The sequence below is a fragment of the Aspergillus clavatus genome, genomic scaffold (assembly GCF_000002715.2).
Source record: "Aspergillus clavatus NRRL 1 1099423829750 genomic scaffold, whole genome shotgun sequence".
Taxonomy (NCBI): Eukaryota; Fungi; Ascomycota; class Eurotiomycetes; order Eurotiales; family Aspergillaceae; genus Aspergillus; species Aspergillus clavatus.
Window position 1 is genome coordinate 627,720 of NW_001517110.1, and position 20,331 is coordinate 648,050.

Below are 20,331 nucleotides of genomic sequence, written 5' to 3' on the forward strand. Positions count from 1 at the left end.
ACGACTTCTTTACTCCGTGGTAGGGACGATCTGATCTCTCAACATAGAACCTGTACGGAGTTTGGTCATCATGAGCTTTGTCTCAGCTGCTCTACTTTTGCTGGAGGTATTTTATGCTCAATGACCTTAGTTCACGAGACACTCTCAGATTTCTCATATGTCGCTTGAGTCTCGAGAACCGAGACCAGGTGTTCCTAACGGCAAGATTAGTATTCAGTAGACTAGTTAGAGCTAGGTTTCAAAGTCTAGAATCTTGAGCTAATATTATTAGCCCCCACTGATTTCTCTTGCGAAGTTGCGAGCCTGGGCACATGGCAAAAATGGGACAGTGGGCAGTGGAGTGTGGACTGTGGACATTGAAGGGTGGATACGGAATCAACCCTAATCACAGTCTACACTCTACAGTCTACACTCTGCCTACAAGGCTACTTGCTACAGTACTCCATCACTCACTACTATTCAGTAGTAGTAGAGTACCCTTTCTCAGTTTCTCTTCTGGGCACTCGAACACATAACCGAGTCATCATGCACAGTTAGCTGGATCCTTGTACCTACATTGGAGCCTGTAGGGGCAGTTATAGTGGGGTCTTACTCTGTCTACATAGTACAAATTCCAGTCTCTATCCTCTCCTTTAATCTCATAAGAATGGTTGATTATGCTGTCTGACTTTTATGCTCAGGGCACTGGCCTAAGGAATACTCGTAATTCAAGTCCTCTTTGATCCATCCGAGATCCACTCTCAAAATCTCTAACCTTTGAAAGAAACCTAGTGTAAGGAAAACCACCCCTGAATTAGTGCCCAATTTGAAGGCCGTAGTGGAATCTGGAATCGTCAGGCAGACTGACAGAGTAGTTAATTAGTTACGAAGTATAGACTTATAGCTCAAACAGTCAACAGACAGCGGGGAGGATCCAGTGCCATCGAAGCATATTACCCAATACGGTTAGCACAGAGATGCCGCATCGGGAAAGCGAGGTACAGCCGAGCTCCACCCGGACCGATTGGCTGCCTGAACGGGTATCAAGTGGTCTGGATGCCGTTTACATGGGAACTGATACCTACATGGAATCATACTCTCAAAGCCAAAAAAAAAAAAAAAAAAACACATTCCAACTTTGTTTGCGTTTGTCGCCATCCAGGCCCACCACTCTTCGGTCTAGGTTCCACTGATTAACTCTAAACGAGGGGGAAAATGGTCCAGTCCACAGGTTATAAGTATCTGCTGGGATCCTCCTGGAACAATGGATCTCCTGAATCTCAAACAACGTTGCTCAGCACTGCGATTCTAAACCCAACCTTGGTATCCGGGTGTCGCTAGATATACATAGCTCAAACATGTCGGACCATCTATACCAACAGCCTACGCGGCGTGAGTCGCTTGTGGGGGGAGGGGACGAGTTCGACCCCCTAGACCTCCCCCTCCGCCAGGTTACCAATGAGGCGAATATGGCCGAGTATACCACCGAGACGGTGGAAGGAAATATCATCAAGCCAGTCAAGTCGACTGCCACTGGCATAGTCGAGGATTATAAGCTGGTCACCTTCAAAGTCGATGATCCTGAGAACCCAAAGAACTGGTCCAAGGCCTACAAGTGGTACTGTACCATGGTCGTCTCGTTCACCTGTTTCGTCGTTGCTTTCGCCAGTAGTGTTATCACTGCCGACCTGGAGGGACCGTCAGAGTCTTTCCACGTCTCTCACGAAGTTAGTCTGGTCACTATCACGGTTTTCGTTATTGGTTTCGGTGTCGGTAAGTCATTCTCTTTATCAAAACATACCTGGTACGTTGAGCCGTGCTGACAGCTATAGGTCCCATGGTTTTTGCTCCAATGTCTGAAATGATCGGCCGTCGACCTGTCTACGCGATTACGCTCTTGATTGCAGTCATCTTCGTTATTCCTTGCGCCGTTTCCAAGAATATTGGAACTCTTATCGTTTGTCGAGCGATCGATGGCATTGCGTTCAGTGCCCCCATGACACTCGTCGGTGGTACACTAGCAGATCTGTGGAAAAATGAGGAGCGTGGTGTCCCCATGGCGGCCTTCTCGGCTAGTCCCTTCATTGGCCCCGCCATCGGTCCTCTTGTCGGCGGTTATCTCTCCCGGGCGGGCTGGAGATGGCTCTACTGGATCCAGCTGATCCTGGCCTTTGTCGCTTGGGTCTTGATTACCTTCACCGTCCCTGAGACTTATGCTCCCATCCTTTTGCAGAAGAGAGCCAAGAAGCTGCGGAAGACCGAAAACGATCCCAAATACGTCACTGAGACAGAGCTCGACTCTCGTCCCTTGGGAGAGAAGCTCCGTCTCTTCCTCTTCCGTCCCTTCCAGCTTCTGTTCCTGGAGCCCATTGTTCTGTTCATCTCCATCTATATGTCTGTCTTATACGGTTTGCTGTACATGTTCTTCGTTGCGTAAGTCGACTCTTGCACCGGGAAGTTAATCATCCGAACAGATTATACTGACTGATCTTGCTTAGCTATCCCATTGTGTACCAGAAGGGTAAGGGCTGGAGCGCTGGTCCTACGGGTTTGATGTTCATTCCTTTGGCTATTGGTGTTCTCCTCAGCGCCGCCTGTGCCCCCCTCGTCAACAAGCACTACCTCACCCTCGTCAAGAAGTACAATGGAAAGCCTCCAGCTGAGATGCGTCTCATCCCGATGATGCTTTCTTGCTGGTTCATCCCTATTGGTCTCTTTATCTTCGCCTGGACTTCCTACCCAAATCTTCACTGGATAGGTCCTTGCATTGGTGGTTTGCCCGTTGGCTTCGGCTTTATCTTCCTCTACAACTCCGCCAACAATTACCTGGGTATGTTTTTCGCTGGTTTCCGCATCGCTCCTATCTACCAGTTACTAACAAGTCATTGCAGTGGATACCTATCAACACCAGGCCGCCTCCGCTCTTGCCGCCAAGACATTTCTACGATCCATGTGGGGTGCCTCCACAGTGCTGTTCACGGAGCAGATGTATGACCGATTGAACGACCGATGGGCCAGTACATTGCTGGCCTTCATCGCCCTCGCTTGTTGCGCAATTCCCTACGCCTTCTATTTCAAGGGCGCATCGATCCGTCGCTACTCGAAGTTTGCCTTTGCTGACGACGAGGAGCAACAGGGCGCTGGAGAGAAGCATTAGATTTTGTTTTCGCTTCTTATTTAGCTGCCCGAGATATCGATCTAGTCGATGCATCTCTATTGCTGCCAATTTTCTATTAATCCCTATTTGGTTATGCACATTTCGCGGAGTACAATGTTTGTTACGATTCATGTCATTCGAGGACGTAAAAAAAGGGCGGAGTCGTCTGGGTTTTATTATTGGCGACATTTATATAGATATTAGATACCAAATATTTCCATAGAGATTAATCCTAACCATTTCATCAATCATATCTTCTAATATCATAAACCATAAGAAAGAGCACTGGCCGTGCGGAATTGCAGTTGGCAGACCGACAAGAACGGTTGTTGTTTTGGGGTTTAGGATTGTGGTCCCCCGCTCTTCTCACGTGACAAGAGACCAGGTGATGACTAATGCCGAGAGTCTGCAACTTTGGAAGCTTAACGCCGCCAGCACTGAGACTTTGCTCCTACCCGCACCAAGCATCGCGCAAAATGGCTGAAGACTGAGACTTTTGAGCCATCAATCTGTAATTTGGTCCTGGAGAAGTGATGTTCTTCTTCCGATTCGTGGTTTTATAGCTACAGGTGATTGATTTCTGTCACGCCGCATCCGTTCTCCCGCTTCACTTCATGATCTTCTCCGGTTGGCCAAGCCCGGTGTTCCACGAAACTTCGAAAGCTACGGCAACGCACAAAACCTCGTCGATATCTCTGGAAAGGGTCTTCATCCCGACTCAATCATGATGGCGTCCCCTTATCAAGGCTCGATATCCTTCTCGCCATCTGCGGCCGGCTCTGACATGACGGGTGCGACTTCGCGATCCGTCTCCGACCTCCCGCAATCCCAAGTCGACGCAATCATCCGAACGAAACGCAAGGCGCGCGAGCCCAAGGCCTGCTACCCCTGTCACGCACGGAAGGTCAAATGCGATCGTAACCTTCCCTGCGATGGATGTGTCAAGCGCGACCATGCGGACCTCTGCTCGTACGAGCGGCCGTCGAAAAAACGCATCCTCACCGGTTCGATGCCACCAGCGTACAGCGATAGCCCTGCGAGCGTTCCTCCGGTCGGCGGATCAGAACCATTGGGGACTATTGCTCAGGAGGAGCCGCATGTGCGGATCAAGCAGGAGGCCGGGGCAAGCCGGACTAGCGCACTCGGCGGGCCTGCGAACCGGATATCCATTCCGCGGGAGGAGTGGGACAATGTTCGCACCCGGTTGAAGGAAATGGAGAAGACGATCTCCAATCTACGTGTTGGGTTGGAACGGGTGGAGGAGGGCTCGGGGGGCGTTTTGGAAACAGCCAGTGCTCACAGTGGCGATGCGAGCAACCGGTCCAAGATCGCTTCTCCAGAACGGGAGGGAATTCATGCGCCGAATACACTGGGCGAAGGCACCGTCCATCTGGGATCACGATCGGTAATGGCGTACATTCTGAACAACAAGTCTGGTTCGGACCAGCTGCAGGCTCTGCTTGAGGGTGGAATTCTGCCAAAGCTGGGCCTTGACAATGAGTCCGCGACGTATCCGTTCGTCGATCTGTGGTCGTCCGATATGTCGACATTTGACGTCAGCGCAGTTTGCAGCGCGCTTCCGAGTGATCAGCAATGCAAGGAGTGAGTACCTGGCCGTTGATCAGGGGCAGAGTTACCCCGAGGACTAATCAGTCTGTCAGGTTCTTTTTCTACTACCGGGATGTTGCAGGAACCATCTATCCTGTCATCGAGGATATTCAGCAATTCGAGATGAATCTTGACCTTCTGCTCCGAAGTAGAGCAGCAATGGGAGGCGTTTACCGAACAGATACGGATGAAGCACAGCGGCCCTTTGGGGTGTCTATCGCCTATCTGGGCTTGCTGTTCGCTGTGCTGGCGTCTGGTTGTCAATCCTCCGATTTACCAGGAAAGGAACGAGAATTGACTTCTCAAGTTTATGGTATGCATTGCTTTCAACTCCCACTTGGTGTGGGTACTTAGGCTTACCGAATCAGTGTGCTGCTCCTACCAATGTCTTCGGATGACCAACTTCCTCTCTCAACCTACTATCGAAGCCATCCAGACTCTCTTGGTGATCGGAAATGTGCTATCGTACAACATGAACCCCGGCATCTCCTATGTCCTACTTGGTAAGTTACCAGAGCGCTCGATTTTAGATCACGAAGTTGACTAGTATTAGGCATGACTCTCCGAATGGGTCTTGCACTAGGTCTACATGTGGAATCCAGTCGCTTCTCCCCTGCAGACAGCTACCGTAGACGGCATGTTTGGTATGGCCCTCAAAAAGATGACGAATTCACGATGATGCTAACGATGTTTAGGTGGTCCATGGCATGGCAAGACAGCCACTTTTCTCTGTCCTATGATCGACCGTCGACTACGGCCGTCAGTCAACCCGACATCGCTTATCGCGAAGACTCGAAGGCTGGGGAACTATCATATTTTGAAACTCTCTGCCGGATAATCTCGCTCGCTCTCGAGGTTGTACGCGGTCGTATGCTTAGCTCCCACTCCCAGATGAGTTTCAAAACCATCCAAACCTACAAAGAGAGGATCCAGCAAATTATGATCGAAGCCAGGCCGCATCTGCGTGACCGCAAATATTGCTTGTCATCGACGGAACACCTGGAACGAGTCGTGCTGAAGCTTCACTCGTCCTACTTTTCGTCGGAGCTCCTCCGACCAACACTCAAGGCTCCTGCTGACTCGAACGATCCCACCAGTGTCAGCATGCGTGCCGACTGTGTCAGCAATCTCATGACAACAGTGGAAGCCTATGTGGAGATGCATACTATCAGCTCGCACGCATCGCGTTCTTGGATTACTTTGCAGCGAGCGATCAGCTCGATGTTCCTCCTGGCAGTCACGGAGGAGTCGAAGACGGATCCTCGGTTTTGGACCCTGTTACACCAGCTCAAGAACATCATTGGCGAGCGTGCCAACGAAGAAGGTATCATGGGGCCGGTCGATGCCTCTGCTGCCATCACATCGCCAGCTGTTGCTCCCGCCATGACCGGAGCTAGTCCTGCTGCTCTTGATTCGACCTCTCCAATCCCTATGCCTGTATCGGTCGATTCACAAACCCAGTGGGCCAAGCCCTTGACCAAGACTTATCGTGCCCTGGAAAAATTAGAAGCCGCGTTCTCCGGACATGGCCACCGGGCTAGTCACAATGGTGGCTCTGCATACCGGAACCCTTCAGCAAACTCAGCCACGGGCAACCTTGCTCCTCCCGTGTCTGCAGCCATGACACCCACTCTTGGGTCCCTCCCGCCTCCCACCCCGGAGAGTTCGACCAGTGGGGAGTGGTCGATTCCGAATATCCTGGACCGGGCTGCAGAGTACATCCATCCCCCACTCTGGAGCTGATCCCTGATAGAGGCGATGGGGCGCGGCTTGCACTAGTTATTCTGTTGTAATGCATCGGTAAGGGTTTCGACAGGGGTTTTGGGATGTCACTTTTTAACTTTCCGGATAATGTATGTTATGAATCTTGCGGTGTACTTGATTGGCGTTTTGTTTAATGCTTTTCTCGTTGTCATATTTTGTCATCTATACTTGGTGACTTTGTCTTCCTATCTGAAGATATGCTTGATTCCTTTGTCAAAGATTTTACCAATTTATAATATCCCAGCCTGGACCTGACGAATTGCAGATGGTCTGGATTTATTTTCCTTCTTGATATGATCCCTCCTATCCTGGCAGAATGTCAAGCGCGCTGTCTATTGGATCGCCCGCGCCGGCTTCAATTCACCCACACACACTCCAGCCTTCCCGCCCTGCGTGATCTCCAGCAAGAAGCCATAGCTCTTCTCCGTGGATCCGCTCACCGTCCCCGTGCCCAGGATATCCCCGGTGCGCAGGTTACACTCCGTGCTCGCCACAGATGCGCACACATCTGCCGCGCGCTCCAGAACAGGTCCTGCACCGGCGACTCGCTGAGCACCGTCGTGCAGCCGCCGTGCTCCAGCTCCACCTTCATGATTATCGCGTAGTTGAAGGCCCCGGGGTCCTGGAGGTCGACGCACGGCGGCGGGCCAGCGGCCCTGAAGGGTTCCAGGGCATCAGTCATGATGATCCAGGGGGAGAAGCTGGTTCCGAAGAGCACGCTGTTGTCGAGGCGGGTTGCGCATTGGGGCTGGGAGTGGAGCGGGGACGAGGCGATGCTGAAGGGGAGATTGTGGATGGAGAAGTGGTGGTGGTAGTCTTGGGAGGCCCTGGTTCTGCTATTCGTCTCTATATATATTGTATACTGGAAGCGCCCGTGGTGTTATTACTCTGGGCGATGTTGTCAGTGAGAAGCGACGGTCGAACGAGTAAAGATGGATCTACCGGTCCTGATCCGAGAAGAACTCATTGTCTTCTAATCACTCTTTACGCCATGGTTGAGTCCACTTTGCTCTTCTTCCCCCACTGTGGATGAGTCGAGGGGAGTCGCTGTTCTTGTCCCCATCTCGATGACTTGTTGCCGCTCATCTTTGCTGCTTTTTACCATCAGAGAGAGCGAAGCATTATTCGTGATTACTACTGACAATAATATCACCTTGGATGAAAAGCAGAATATGAAATGGTTGCCAAGGTGTAGAGCAGAGAACAAAAAAAATAAAAGCATTCTACATCTACAACATGCCAAACAACCGAGAATCAAGGCCAACTCCAGGTTCACTTAACACACAAAGGAGATCACCTCTCAAGCTGGGGAAAAAAACAACTATGGACGTGTGTTCACCATGTCTATCCGATTAATAATAATAATTGGATCGTGAAGGGGAATCGGACGCTAAATGAGGCTGGTCTATATGACCGGACTTCTTCGTATACGGGTGCAGGCGGAGTCAGCAGTGTCTGTCAGCTTACGCACACGGAGAATCCTCGCTCTTCTCGCTCTCTTGTACCTTCTTCAATCCCATCAGATATCAGGCGAGTACCTCGTTTTCTTCCAGGCTTTAGTGCTCTCAGTGACAACCAGTTCGCATTAGATTGTTCGGTTCAATCCCTCTTGTTCCTTTACACTCCAACCGAGCAACTCCTTCAGCCCACACACAACAGACAAGAGATCTTGTTGCACCATGTCTTCCACAGCCTCTACCCCGCCTAAGAAGTACTACAAGGTAGCCGTCCTCCTGTTCGACGGGGTCGACATCCTTGACTTTGCGGCACCAATGGAGATCCTTACTCATACATCCCATAACCGAAACCCTGATAATCCGGATCGCGTGTTCAGCATCAAGACCGTGGCTCGCGCGCCCACGGTGAACGCCAAGCAAGCTCTGACCGTCCAGGTGGACCTACTTCTCGACGAGGCGCTACAGACCATTGCGGACTTTGACATTCTCATCGTCCCCGGCGGCCCCCCATCTCTGATTACCCCTATGGTCGCATCCAATCCGCTGGAGGTCGAGCTGATTCGCAAATTCGCTACTCTACCTCCCAAGACGCCAGATGAACCGCGGGTGCTGTGCTCCATGTGCACCGGTGCGTTCCTGGTTGGAGCAGCCAGGCTGTTGACCGGAGTTCCAGTGACGACCCATCATCGGGCTGTCGAAAGACTCCGCCAGTTCTGCATTCAAGTCAATGGGGACGATGTTCCTCCCCCGGAGGTGTCGCATAAGCGTTATATAGACGCCGGCATTCTGAAAACTGGACATGCTAGGCTGATTACGGCAGGAGGGGTCAGTAGTTCTCTGGATGCTTCTCTGTACCTCGTGAGTCAGTTGACATCCCTCGACATGGCCGCGTTTATTTCCCGGGTGATAGAATATGATTGGAAACCGCTTGCGGAGGAATAGAAGGGTCAGAAGTGAGAGCTCAAATGTCATCAAGGCTAGCTGGATCTTTGTCTTTTTCTTTCTTGTTTCTTTCCCTCTTCCTTTCGTTTCTGTTCAGCAAGAGCTGGAGGGAGCTCTCACAGGGTCATTCCTGAATGGACCTGCATCGTGAAGTCAGCTTGAGTCAGAACTTCTGGAATTCTACCCAATTATTGCTACAGCCACTGCAGGCCGAGTCATTCCTCCGAGCTCACTCTAAGTGGGCCATTAAAGCAACCTTGACAGGGTTGATCTATGGCTCGGACTGGTGTGGGACTGCGTATGAACCAAGGCGTCTGCTTACAGTCAGACACGACGCACAAGGATTTCCCATGAACGCCGAGTACGTAAAACGTGGCGAATGTGCCATCCTTCGAAAGATTTCCCAAACTTGCAATAAGACTTCCATGTGGTGACACCCCCTCGCTAGCGCTGGTGGCTTCGTGAGAGGTTCGCGTTCCACAATCACCAAGAACGATTGACTCCAAGCGAGGTGCCACCATGGTGATACAGCGTTTAAAATGGTTGGGCCAAGAAGTAAAAACAGAAATTTCGCCTCTCTCAAGCATAGTGGTTGTTCGAAAAGCAAAAAAACAACGGTATCAGCGCATGCAGCTGCAGGTCTAGTCATCATAAGAGACTCTGTGTCAGCCAGCTCGTGTTTTTGTTCGAGACTCTGATATCGAATGAACATCGACTCAAATTTCGGGGCTAAGGCTGAAGAGAACATGAACCATTTCAGCCATGCAGAGAGCCTGCATGCATCAGACACATGTCGCTCGAAGTCATGCTGACAACACCAAAGTCAACATGAGCTGGTGTGTCGCCAAAGATACTTCGAAGAAACGGGCACACCGAGTACTGTTAGTCAACAATGTCACGGTGGATCAGGACCTCTTGCCCCTCGTCGAAGCCAGTAGTCGTAAAGCTGACGAAGATAGAGTCTGTTCGTCTGCATGTATCTTGCTTCGGTCACTGTGAAGAGATATAAAACCCTCCCCACCAACGGGTCCAGCTAGACCAAAGTCTTCTATCCAAAAGGTCGACTCTCATCATACCCCATTCAACATAAGGAGCATACAGACCTGGAGACACATCTAGTCTGCTTTCGTCAAAATGATTGCCCCATTGCAGAAGCCCGAAGAGTCAACCGTCTCGTTCCCTGGAGAAGCACAAGAGAACAGCTCAGTCAATGTATATCACACAAAAGCGGCAGCCATCACTACAACCGAGATTGCCGCTTCATCTTCGTCCTCCGATTCAGAGGGAGCCGAAGATGTTCTCGTTGAGCGATCAACCAGTGTGACCGACGAGGTTCATGCTGAAAACGGAAAGACTGTGCCTGAGGCTGCAACGACCGAACACCGCGACGATGCCTCGTATCTCCCAGTGACCAACGGTATCTACGTGCAAGAGGAGAGTCCGATCTCTGATGATGAAGCAACAGCTATTGCCGTGCTGAAAGTCATTGAGACATATGGGGTGAACTATGAGAAGACTGGTGCGTCCTGGCAAGGACTCACCTCGTTCATTCCCACAGTCGTCAACCAAATCCAAAAGAAAGAGCCGGTTCGGATGATCCTCCCTGCTTTCCCTTTCAAGTCTCCCAACGGCCGAGACAAGGTTTTGGGTATCCTCCCTGACCTGGGAGAGGAGCTGGCCTTGCACCATCTGAATGGGCTATGTGAGAACATTCAGAGTGTATATGAACCCGGTGCAGACGTATACATCAGCTCTGACGGCCTCGTATACAACGGTAGGTCTTCTCTCAACCCAGTCAATGCTTGACCCCCTGCTAACCCGGACAGATATTCTGGGAGTTCCGGATGAAACTGTGTGGGAATACGGCGAAGCCCTGCGCAAGTTGGCAGTCGAAAAGGAACTTCACCATATCAAGTTCATTCGACTCTTCGAGCTGCTCGAGCATCCTTGGATCCCTCTGACCAGCCCCGAGCAAGCAAAATCCTTCTATCTGGCACACGCTCAGTGTCTCCGCCGAGAGCTCATGTTCCGCTTCGAAGACCGCAGCTTCGATGCCGACGAGGCCATCCGAAACGACGTTGATACGTGTCTCACGTACCGCGGGTACATCAAGTTCCTGACCAAGGATCTTGCCCCGCAGATGGACCTCCACTTTACTTCGAAAAAGGCCAGAGCGGCTCATGTTGCGCGGGTTGCCCGCAGCATGATTGTCCGCGGCAAGATGTTTGCTGCTGCCATCAAGGCCAACCGGGCCGACTACGTCCGTCTGTCCATCCATGATTCCAACGGGGCGAAGAAACTATCCATCTCCCTCATCCCTCAGACCCGGGGGGCTCTTGGGTATACCCCCTGGCATGCTTCCGTCGCGGTTGGCCTGGACGGAACATACCGCACAGTCCATGCGGAGGATGTGCGCGAGACGCACGACCTGATCTACAAGAACGGGCAGCCATACTACTTCCGCGAGAAATCCAAGGCATTCGACTGGACCGAAGACGGCCTATGTGTCAAGTTTGAGCATCTCTATCCATGCGGTCTTATTATCCGACCTAGCGATATCGACGACTCGCGGCCGCCCCCTTCAATCCGCGACCTGCCGATGCAAAAGGTCCGTGAGCTCTCGCACGGGTTGTCTCCCGTGGTCCTACGCGGCTTCCGAGAGACGCTGGAGGAGGAGATATACGTCCAGAAGGCATCCGAAATGGGTACCATCCTCCCCTGGAGCTTCGGCATTATCCAGAAAGTGCGAGACGCAGGCCGCAATGACAAGATGGGCAACAACGTCACCTCCAACGAGGCGATGCCCATGCACTTCGACGGAATGTTCAAGTTCGTGGACGAAACCGACCCCGTCACCGGCGAGGTCAAGAAAGTCCAGAAACCCCCGGGCTTCCAATTCTTCACATGTCCCGCCACCGCCCCCAAGGGAAGCGGTTACACGCTCTTCGCCAGCTCCCGGCTCTTCTTCCGCTACCTGCCGCTGCCCTGGACGTCCGAGCGCCTGCAGAAGATCACCTGGGCCATGGACAACGACGGCTTCTGGGACGCCAAGATGGAAAATCTGCCCCTGGTCGTGACGCATCCCGTCACCGGGCTGCCCTGCATGCGCTGGCATCAGCCCTGGGACTCCACCAAGACCAAGTTCTCGACCTGTGATGTCCGCATCGAGAACGACGAGCAGAGCCTTATCCCGATCGTTGACCGGTTGACGTACGACTACCGCATTTGCCTGCGGTTCTCGTGGGAGAGGGGCGATATGCTCGTGAGTGATAACACGTCCATGCTGCATACCCGCACCGGGTATAAGACCGACTGTGACCGCGAGCTGTGGAGAATTCATTTTGACTGAGTGTCTGGTAATCGGGTTAGAGGATGATGTTATGTCTTTGCCTAGCTGCTTTGAGCCAGCAGGTTGTTAATCGTGTTATTTCTTTTCGAGGTAATTGAATGAAAGTGTTTTGATCTAATGGAGCAGGAAAATATACTCAAATCTCCCTTTCTGTTCAGAAGGTTGATACATTTATTCGTCACATGAATAGTAATCCTTTTATCATACACCATATCTGGATTTCATGGACGCATATCAGCGAGAATCCTAACTATATATATACCGAAACATGCAGAGTCGAAAAATCCAACAGTCAACTCGAGTAAGCTTCAGCTTAATAAAATACTGCACATGAAAAGATAGACTTCGCTCCCCTGCTCGCCAAGTATACTAAGCCCTGCCAATAACAACACCAGGTGTGCAATTTGGTCCTTCCGGGCGCATATAGAAAGAGGGAGGGAAATATATATATATATATATATAATATGAAGGACTGGGTGCAGTCCCAACCTCACAGCAACATTCTTTGGAACTGATCCAGTGGCTGCGGCTGCGCCTGTGCCTGTGGCTGCATGGAATGCAAGGGACAGTACGAAGGAGGTGAAGATGAGCTTATCCACTCCGCCGGGGCCCCTAGATCGGGCGTCCGCGCTCCATTATCCTGCATGGAACAATGACATCCTGGGTTCTGCACGGCGGAGGATCCTCTGAGGACTGCGGGGTCACCAGCGACCGCGCCGCTGAAATGTGTGGAGGTAGGACCTTCGGGTAGATGACCATGCGGTATTAGGATGATGGCCTTTGGTCTCGAGGGGCCGTGGCCCAAGGTTTGCATGATTTGTGGGAGGGACGCTTCTGTGTATTTTGATTAGGCTTGACACTTGAACGGTTTGGGTAGGGTACTGACCTGTTGCTACGTAGTACTGAGGGCTTTGCTGGTGTGGTTGGGTGCCTGGAGGCTCGGGGTATTGTGGAAAATTGATGTCATTCTCAAGCTGATTCCCGAGGTGAAGCCTTGTTGTGCCCAGGACTGCGTCCATGTTGAACGGGTTGACTTGGGACGAGGGAGCGCAAGAAGATGATAACAGAGTGGATGACGACGAGCTGCTGCTGCTAGATTCGAGACCGTTTACGAGCCCAAGGTCAAACGGAGAGGGCGAAGGGGGCCATGTAGCTATGGGGGGTATCTGACCGAGCATGCTGTTGCAGGATGGACAAAGTCGGGTAGAGGAACTTCGATGATGCAAGGCACGGAGTGGAAGTGAAGTTTCTGACCCAGGCGATGGTGAGTTGGCCTCAAAGCCTCGTGGTTGAGGCTCGACAGTCGACATTGTTAAAGGACTTGTTTGATCCCAGCCATTCAGACTTGCGGCAGCTTTGAGTTCGCTAGCAATGACTCGTTCCTGGAGTTTGGCAATTCTGTCACGGATTTTGCGACCTACTTAGCCGGTGAGTACACTCCCAAGGTGAACCGACATGATAGTCCCAAACTGACGATGATTCCTCTGAGAGAGCCGATTCTGAAGCCTCCTACGCTCGATGGGATCTTGCGTCTGACCTGAAGTCTCCTCTTTCGACTGCTCCTCTCTTGTATTTGGTGACCGCATCGTTGAATTAATAATGGTCCTTGACGTTTCTGCTTCCTTTTTCGACTCTGTCATTGCACGTTTGTAACAATCTGGACGCTGGAGGAGGACGCCTAAGAGCAAAGTGACTATATTCCAATACGAAGCTTACTCATATCAAATGGGCAGTGCAGGCCAGCCGTGGATGTAAGAGAACAGAATCAATGCAGAACAATGATCTGTAGCCAGTGATAGTGTTGCTATACTTCGTGGGTCTCATGCAAGTCTCTCTGAGGCTTTCATGTCACCCAAGAAGCATTTATACCTATTTTGAGACAGGTTCTTGCTATTCCACCTATTGGAAGATCGATGGCAAGTAAATCCCTGTCTCCGACGCCCCAATCGATTTTGGAACGCCATGAGTACGGTTTTCTGGGACTTGTACGGAGTAGGTCGTATAATCATGGCTGGAGCAACCATACCTTCAGCACGTATCGCAAACGAGCAAGGGGCCCGCTCAGGTCGGAACTGGCATTATCTCGTCGCTTACTGGACGAGTTATCTCTCGGATCATCTTCAGAGCAAAGCCGCTAGAAGTGGGAGCCTGCAATGCTGCAGGACCGCTCGAACTAGAGACCTAGTAGGCCACGCGATGATATGCTCCTCCAAATCCTGAATGCAACGCCATGCGCGAAGTCCCAATATTGTGAATTTGTGATCGGTGGAATGGCCTAGTAGTAGCTTTTGAGTTCGGAAGGAGGAGCCTGTCTCAGACTAGCCTCGGTAAGTGTCCCAACCAACAGCTGCCAGAGAGAAAAGCCTTGATGCTCTAGACTACTGCTCGGCCGGGCTGGTTCTAGCCTCGAAATGGCGCACAAATTACTATCAAGATAGGCTCTGCGAAGACTCATATCTGAGGTCGGTGGCCTATTCGAGTGACGGACGTGTGGCATGCAGTGCCCATTTACGATGATTCGAGGGTCAGCTTAGCGGCTTCATCCGAACACGGTCTCGATTGCGATTCCATGCCGCCCGAACCTGAAGGTGGTGGCAACCTGCTTTGGTCGAAATCGGCCCCATCCGAAGAATCAAGGATGCCGTCGCCTTCATTGAGTGGTTCATCCTTGTGCTTTGCTCACATGAGGCCGACTAACATTAGTACAGGACGCCCTTATCCCTGCGATACTGCTAGATAAGCCCATGCAGCTTGCAGGAAGAAGGCTCTCCAACAGATACAAGCTGAGTCATGGCGGCGAGACTCTTTTGAATAACTAATCATGCTCCAACGTATGTCGATCTGACATCATTTTCTGGACAGCATCTGGGGTACAGTGCTGGGTGACTCCGATTGCCACTACGTGAGATTGAATATAAAATCTCTCGTGTATCCAAGACTAAGCCCCAGCCTAATCGCGTTGTTCACGAGTCACGAGTAAGCTCTAGGCAAACAACAGGACCGACGTGGAGCTGAAGGTAAAAGGTACCCATTCTTGGACTGCCCAAAAAGGATGCCTTACGACAACTTCTTACGGCCGTACCTAAAGTCCCATAAGGTCGACCAATCCCGAAGTTTAGCGGGCAATCTGCCGTCAGCCCCAGATCATTGGGGGGCCGGGGCTAATTAAAATTGGCCAATCAACCAAACCCAGGCTAGCATCGAGCCTTTTTAGTGGCACTTGGAAAGAAGTTGAAAGGAATTCCTTGAAGCGCTAGCCCCACGTGTCGAACAATAGTTCTCGATGCTAAGTAGAGTTATCTTCTCGCTCACTCCGTAGACTCCGACGTTGTCCGATGCCAAGTGGGATGAAATGGAGGGGCCAAATCTGTTGATGGCTTGATGCAGCTAATCAACAACTCTCATGTCGAGTCGAGCCTGCAGCCAATCTTGGCTGTCAGACAAGAGAGTTACTCCCAGAACTTGTGTCACGAGCTGGTAATAATATGGAAAAATCGGATATGCAAGAGAGTCTTCGGAGGGATTGAGAGCTGAAATCGACAAGAATAAATGCTGCTGAAGCTGAGACTTTTACAGCTTCTGGCCTTCTCAGTGTGACGCTCTCACCACGAGAGCCCTATACTTGGTTTGAATGGAATAAGATTTTGTGACCAGTCCAGCCTACCATCACTATCGTGACACAGGAAGGCAAAAAAGAAACTAAAATAAAAAAAACTTGATGGTCAACTGTATTTGGTGGATGAATTGTGTGGGTGTCAAGTAGATGGTAAGTAGCAAAAGGTGTGGGTGTTGTCAAGAGACAAAGAGACAAAAAGATGCAGGGGAGTTGGGCTCAGGCAGCCATGTTGGCCTGTGGCACCGGCACTGGCACCAACCAGAGTTGTCTCATTCTCAGCTTACTCTCGTCACTTCGTCAGATCTCTCAATCTCTCACACCATTATTCCCTTTCTCTCCCTTTCGACTCTTCTGTCTTGACCCCAGAGTGGTAGCTCAGTCTGATCAACTTTCAATCTTCCCCGTATCCATACTCCCTCGACCTGTGAACGCTAGGATTTCCAATCACCCATAATGCAGTCAATCCTGGATGCTGTCAGCGATCCGCTGCCATACCATTTGCTCTCATTTGGGGCTCTTTTGGGGACGGAAATCTTCCAGGTAAAGCAGTCTTTCATGCTCAGGGGGTCTTGGAACTCCGATTAACGTCCGTCATCCACTAGACTTTCGTCAACACGAAAGTGTGCTATAAAGCTCTGCCTATGCGGGAGTTCCTCGCCCTCCAAAAGCGCCTTTTTCCAGCATATTTCCAGTCTCAAGTTGGGCTCCTTGTTTTGACTGCGGTCACGCGCCCTCCACACAGCCTTCTGTCCTTCTCGAAACATGGTTGGGACACTGTTCCACTGTTTGTTGTCGCTGTTACTGGAGCGCTGAATTGGTTTGTCTTTGGCCCACGAACCACAACAACCGCTTTCATCCGGCGGGCACTGCATGGTACGTCCGCGGATCTCTTGTTATGGAATCTTTGTGCAATGGGTTTAGAAAGATTTTGCTGACTGTATGCGCGCAGAGAGTGCCATGAATGAAGACAGCGCTAATCCACCGGATCAAGCGAAGATTCAACAGGCAAACAAGGCTTTCACCCGTAACCATGTGATGTCCATTCATCTGAATGCAATGTCCTTGGTGGCGACGGTATGGTATGCCTTTTCGTTGACTTCAAGCCTTACGAAGGGCCTGTAAGATATATCATCTTGTGCCTCGAACAAGTCCCAATTGAAGAAGGAAAGCCGGGTTCGACGATGTCTTGATAGTATCTAAGGATGTCTGGAGTACTATTCTTGTATAATCCTATAGTTAACGGGGATGAACATGGAAAAAATCGCTACTTCTACTGGTGTGCATTTCAGGACGAAAGCAAGAGAAAAATACTGTGGATTTCCCACTCATTCAAGTATCCTTGAACCAACCTGTGGTCAGCTCCTCCTCTAACTAGAGCTACTGCTGATCATGCGCGCTATTTACTTCTTCTGCCCGCAGCCGAAGTTCCAAGACAGTACCCGATTCAGGCCCGCTGCCTGGCTTCTTCCAAATCTTCTCCAACACCAACCTGGGACTGACCATCTTGATCAACTGATTCCAATGCTCCAGCGTCCTTTCCTTTCCATTCAGAGAGAAGAGCATATAGAGGTCAAGGAGATTGAAAAACCGAGAACTTTCAGGGCCCAGGAAACTCGGCACAATCGCGTCATCGATCAGAATTCGGGATTTCTCTGGGTCCATTACGTCCACAATATGGGACAGAATCTTCGCGCAGACACTGGTATTGTCGGATTTCGTCAGCGATTCTTCTTCTTAAATTTGAGAGGTAAGACTAACCTATCGGGATGGTCGTGTAGGATAAAGCGCAAAAGGTACGCATCGGCTCCTTTGACCGGCTGCTCCTTGAAGAAGTCATGCGGCATGAACTCGATGCGCTCCTTAACAGCCGAGGGAATTCCTTCTGCCTGGCCAGCTTCGAGGATTGCAGCATCGTCTTGTACGACGAAGTTCAAGCCCGGGATCTTCTCAGCAATGCGCACACTGACGTGACCACGACTGCCCCCGACATCTACCACCGTCGCACCGTGAGGAAGGCTGTCGAATGGGTACATGTCTTCAGTGAGGGACTTCATGATCTCGCTACCTGCCATGCCGAGTCCGAAGCGTTGTCCGCGAGCAATGTCCTCGGTGTAGAAATAGTCGAAGAGACCTTTGTTTGCTATTCGAGGTTTATTTAGTATGGAAATTCAGCAGAAGCGATGGGTAACCCACTCTCAAAGGCCAGGCTAAAGGCCGTATCTTGCGGTCTATCGCTGCCCTTCAGATTTGTCTTCTTGAGGGCGTCAGAGAATCGGGACGCAATGCGCAGGCCATCATCACAGCTATTTGGCAATTAGATTTCGGTGATCTTTCACGCTCATTGAGCGGCCTCGACTTACGCGTGACTGATCAGTGCCTGGACAGGAGGTGCAAGAAACTGCATGGATACGCCATTATGAACAAATTGTTCTGGTGCAATCTCATCGAAGACCAATCGTTGGGTGCAGACACGCATAACCCGCTCTATGAATACAATTATCAGCCCCTATATAGAACAATCCGGAGTTAAGCCGAATTTCACATACTCAGGATATCTTTTGAGGCGCCAGTAGCTTCAACAATCTCATCCAGGGACGTTGGTTCAGGACCGGGAGCAATGATCTCATGGATCCCCATGTCTAGAATCGCCCCAACACAAGCGGGATCGATAAACGACATGGTTTGAAACATGAGCCATTGGACTGGGCCCTGAACCAGTGCCATGAGGCGCTCGCACAAGCGGAGAATCCTCAATCGAGCGAGCTGAGCTCCTTCATCGTGAATAAGCTCGGGGAATGGATCGTCCAGCGTAGGCCGTTCGGCTCCGACTGCATCCAGTCGTCCGAGATATGTCTCCACCGCACTAGAGATATTGACTGAGAGCTCGTAGAGGTTGTCTGTCTGCTTCCGCTGGTGGCCGTCCACTTCCGACTCGGTGTTGTTGAGCTTCATGGTGCGCAGACTGATGTATAGCCTAGTGTGTTCTAACGAATGGTTTAATTGACGATAGATCTGAAGAGTAGTAGTATCAACGACACCAAAACTCCGGGTATGTCTTATATAGAACACTCGCCATTGTAGAGACTATGCCTCCTTTTTGGGGGGACGCCATCAGGGTCAAACAAAGCTGATCGAGCCTTGGGATTCTGCAGGTACAGTCAGAGCAGTCATCGTGAGGTGATCATTTCACTCGCTTGACGAACTATAGACTCTATTTTGCAAAGGAACAAGGCTAGCTGTGATCGAGGCGCAATGCACACTTGGTGACATCCGTGTACACAGCAGCTGACGCCACCTTACAGTCAGCATAGTTCGTGTAACTCGTACTTATTGATATCAAAGTCATTTGCTGACATACTAGGCAGGAGGATATAGTGATTGGAGGATACGAGAGAAAAAAAAATCCCAAAGGACTTCACGTGGAACCAGTTCAGTTCGATTCAATCAGTGGATACTATCTGTACCATGTGGACTAACGCAGAAATCCCGATCCTCAGCTTCTTCAATCCAGCAACCAGCCTACTCCGTATTCGCCTCCCCCCCCCCACTTCCCTACGGTTCCTCCCTAGAATCTCGGTGTGAACTGCAGCTCCCTACTGAAAGTTAGTCTACATTACAACAAAACCAAGCTTACCAAAGCATGCAGCGTGCCATTCTCACCTGCGAAACTGCAACGCTCCCGCCGTCAGCATCCCATTCAAGACCAGCTTCGGGATCCCCGGGGGGAAAATGGCTCTCTCCTTCGGCGCCAGGCCGCGGAGGAGATACACTGCCGTCCAGAGCTGCCCATAGACCTTGACATCTTGTCGGCGGCGCTGCTCTTGTTGCTTCTCCAGGCCTCGGATAGTCTTGATGGGGATCTTGCTCCCAAGCTCGTTAACCAGTGCCTCTTCTACCTCATACTGTTTATCAACGAGCTCATGCAGCTGCTGAAACCCGTCCGCAACTTCGGTACGGAGACTCTGCTCGAGCGAAGCCGGTTCTCCGTTGAGCAGGCTCTCCAGCTCGGCGATTCTCTTATAGAGGGGTTCATGCGCGGTCGTCTGGTCGGTGAAACGGTTATCGTGCTCCGAGAAGACGGGGAACCAGATGTGGTCGACAGATTCGAGCTGGTCCTGCACGACATGCAGTGTGTATTTGGCGTAGTAGACGAACGGCTCGATGTTCGCGGCGTCTACTGATTTGGCGTGCTCTGCGCAGGCCGTCAGGTTGCGCCGGACTACATTGTGAATGGCGAAGAGGGCCAGGCTGGAGGAGACTGGGGGTGAATTCACCAGTTAGAACAGACAAAATGACTGATTAGGATCACATAACTACCTACCATATGGATCCTTGAGATTGAGCTCGTCCGCGGACAGACGGTCTCTGTGTAGCTGAAGAACTTCGGATGCCATGGTTGAGCAGTGGGCTAGTACAGTGTAACCGATATGCAGACCGACGGTTGAGATCTTAACGTGCA

General features: G+C 51.1%; 9 protein-coding genes across 9 annotated transcripts, besides 2 other annotated features; 5 read left to right on the forward strand and 4 right to left on the reverse strand.

Moving 5' to 3' along the window:
- The first annotated feature begins 387 nt into the window (after nt 1-387).
- Nucleotides 388-414: a microsatellite.
- A 923-nt stretch (nt 415-1,337) lies between these two features.
- On the forward strand, nt 1,338-3,136 carry ACLA_002450 (MFS transporter; the record flags this gene model as incomplete). The annotated part of the gene is made up of 4 exons (XM_001276259.1): nt 1,338-1,752; nt 1,812-2,412; nt 2,478-2,809; nt 2,871-3,136. 4 exons carry the CDS (start codon nt 1,338-1,340, stop codon nt 3,134-3,136), a joined length of 1,614 nt encoding a protein of 537 aa, XP_001276260.1.
- A 727-nt stretch (nt 3,137-3,863) lies between these two features.
- On the forward strand, nt 3,864-6,487 carry ACLA_002460 (putative C6 transcription factor; the record flags this gene model as incomplete). Its single annotated transcript, XM_001276260.1, has 5 exons — nt 3,864-4,738; nt 4,798-5,057; nt 5,113-5,247; nt 5,298-5,388; nt 5,440-6,487. 5 exons carry the CDS (start codon nt 3,864-3,866, stop codon nt 6,485-6,487), a joined length of 2,409 nt encoding a protein of 802 aa, XP_001276261.1.
- A 353-nt stretch (nt 6,488-6,840) lies between these two features.
- Nucleotides 6,841-7,190, reverse strand: ACLA_002470 (uncharacterized protein; the record flags this gene model as incomplete). Its single annotated transcript, XM_001276261.1, has 2 exons — nt 6,841-6,994; nt 7,015-7,190. The coding sequence occupies 2 exons, from the start codon at nt 7,188-7,190 to the stop codon at nt 6,841-6,843; spliced, it is 330 nt and encodes a 109-aa protein (XP_001276262.1).
- A 997-nt stretch (nt 7,191-8,187) lies between these two features.
- On the forward strand, nt 8,188-8,907 carry xanA (isonitrile hydratase-like protein xanA; the record flags this gene model as incomplete). The annotated part of the gene is made up of 1 exon (XM_001276262.1): nt 8,188-8,907. One exon carries the CDS (start codon nt 8,188-8,190, stop codon nt 8,905-8,907), a length of 720 nt encoding a protein of 239 aa, XP_001276263.1.
- A 1,134-nt stretch (nt 8,908-10,041) lies between these two features.
- xanB (isocyanide synthase xanB) lies at nt 10,042-12,256 on the forward strand (the record flags this gene model as incomplete). Its single annotated transcript, XM_001276263.1, has 2 exons — nt 10,042-10,681; nt 10,734-12,256. The coding sequence occupies 2 exons, from the start codon at nt 10,042-10,044 to the stop codon at nt 12,254-12,256; spliced, it is 2,163 nt and encodes a 720-aa protein (XP_001276264.1).
- A 441-nt stretch (nt 12,257-12,697) lies between these two features.
- Nucleotides 12,698-12,718: a microsatellite.
- A 28-nt stretch (nt 12,719-12,746) lies between these two features.
- On the reverse strand, nt 12,747-13,275 carry xanC (transcription factor xanC; the record flags this gene model as incomplete). Its single annotated transcript, XM_001276264.1, has 2 exons — nt 12,747-13,090; nt 13,143-13,275. 2 exons carry the CDS (start codon nt 13,273-13,275, stop codon nt 12,747-12,749), a joined length of 477 nt encoding a protein of 158 aa, XP_001276265.1.
- A 3,050-nt stretch (nt 13,276-16,325) lies between these two features.
- Nucleotides 16,326-16,994, forward strand: ACLA_002510 (DUF4149 domain-containing protein; the record flags this gene model as incomplete). Its single annotated transcript, XM_001276265.1, has 3 exons — nt 16,326-16,412; nt 16,475-16,745; nt 16,822-16,994. The coding sequence occupies 3 exons, from the start codon at nt 16,326-16,328 to the stop codon at nt 16,992-16,994; spliced, it is 531 nt and encodes a 176-aa protein (XP_001276266.1).
- Nucleotides 16,995-17,249: 255 nt separating this feature from the next.
- xanE (O-methyltransferase xanE) lies at nt 17,250-18,824 on the reverse strand (the record flags this gene model as incomplete). Its single annotated transcript, XM_001276266.1, has 5 exons — nt 17,250-17,571; nt 17,631-18,012; nt 18,066-18,175; nt 18,233-18,356; nt 18,419-18,824. The coding sequence occupies 5 exons, from the start codon at nt 18,822-18,824 to the stop codon at nt 17,250-17,252; spliced, it is 1,344 nt and encodes a 447-aa protein (XP_001276267.1).
- A 613-nt stretch (nt 18,825-19,437) lies between these two features.
- xanF (xanthocillin biosynthesis cluster protein xanF) lies at nt 19,438-20,266 on the reverse strand (the record flags this gene model as incomplete). Its single annotated transcript, XM_001276267.1, has 3 exons — nt 19,438-19,465; nt 19,533-20,130; nt 20,194-20,266. The coding sequence occupies 3 exons, from the start codon at nt 20,264-20,266 to the stop codon at nt 19,438-19,440; spliced, it is 699 nt and encodes a 232-aa protein (XP_001276268.1).
- Between the last annotated feature and the right edge of the window lie 65 nt (nt 20,267-20,331).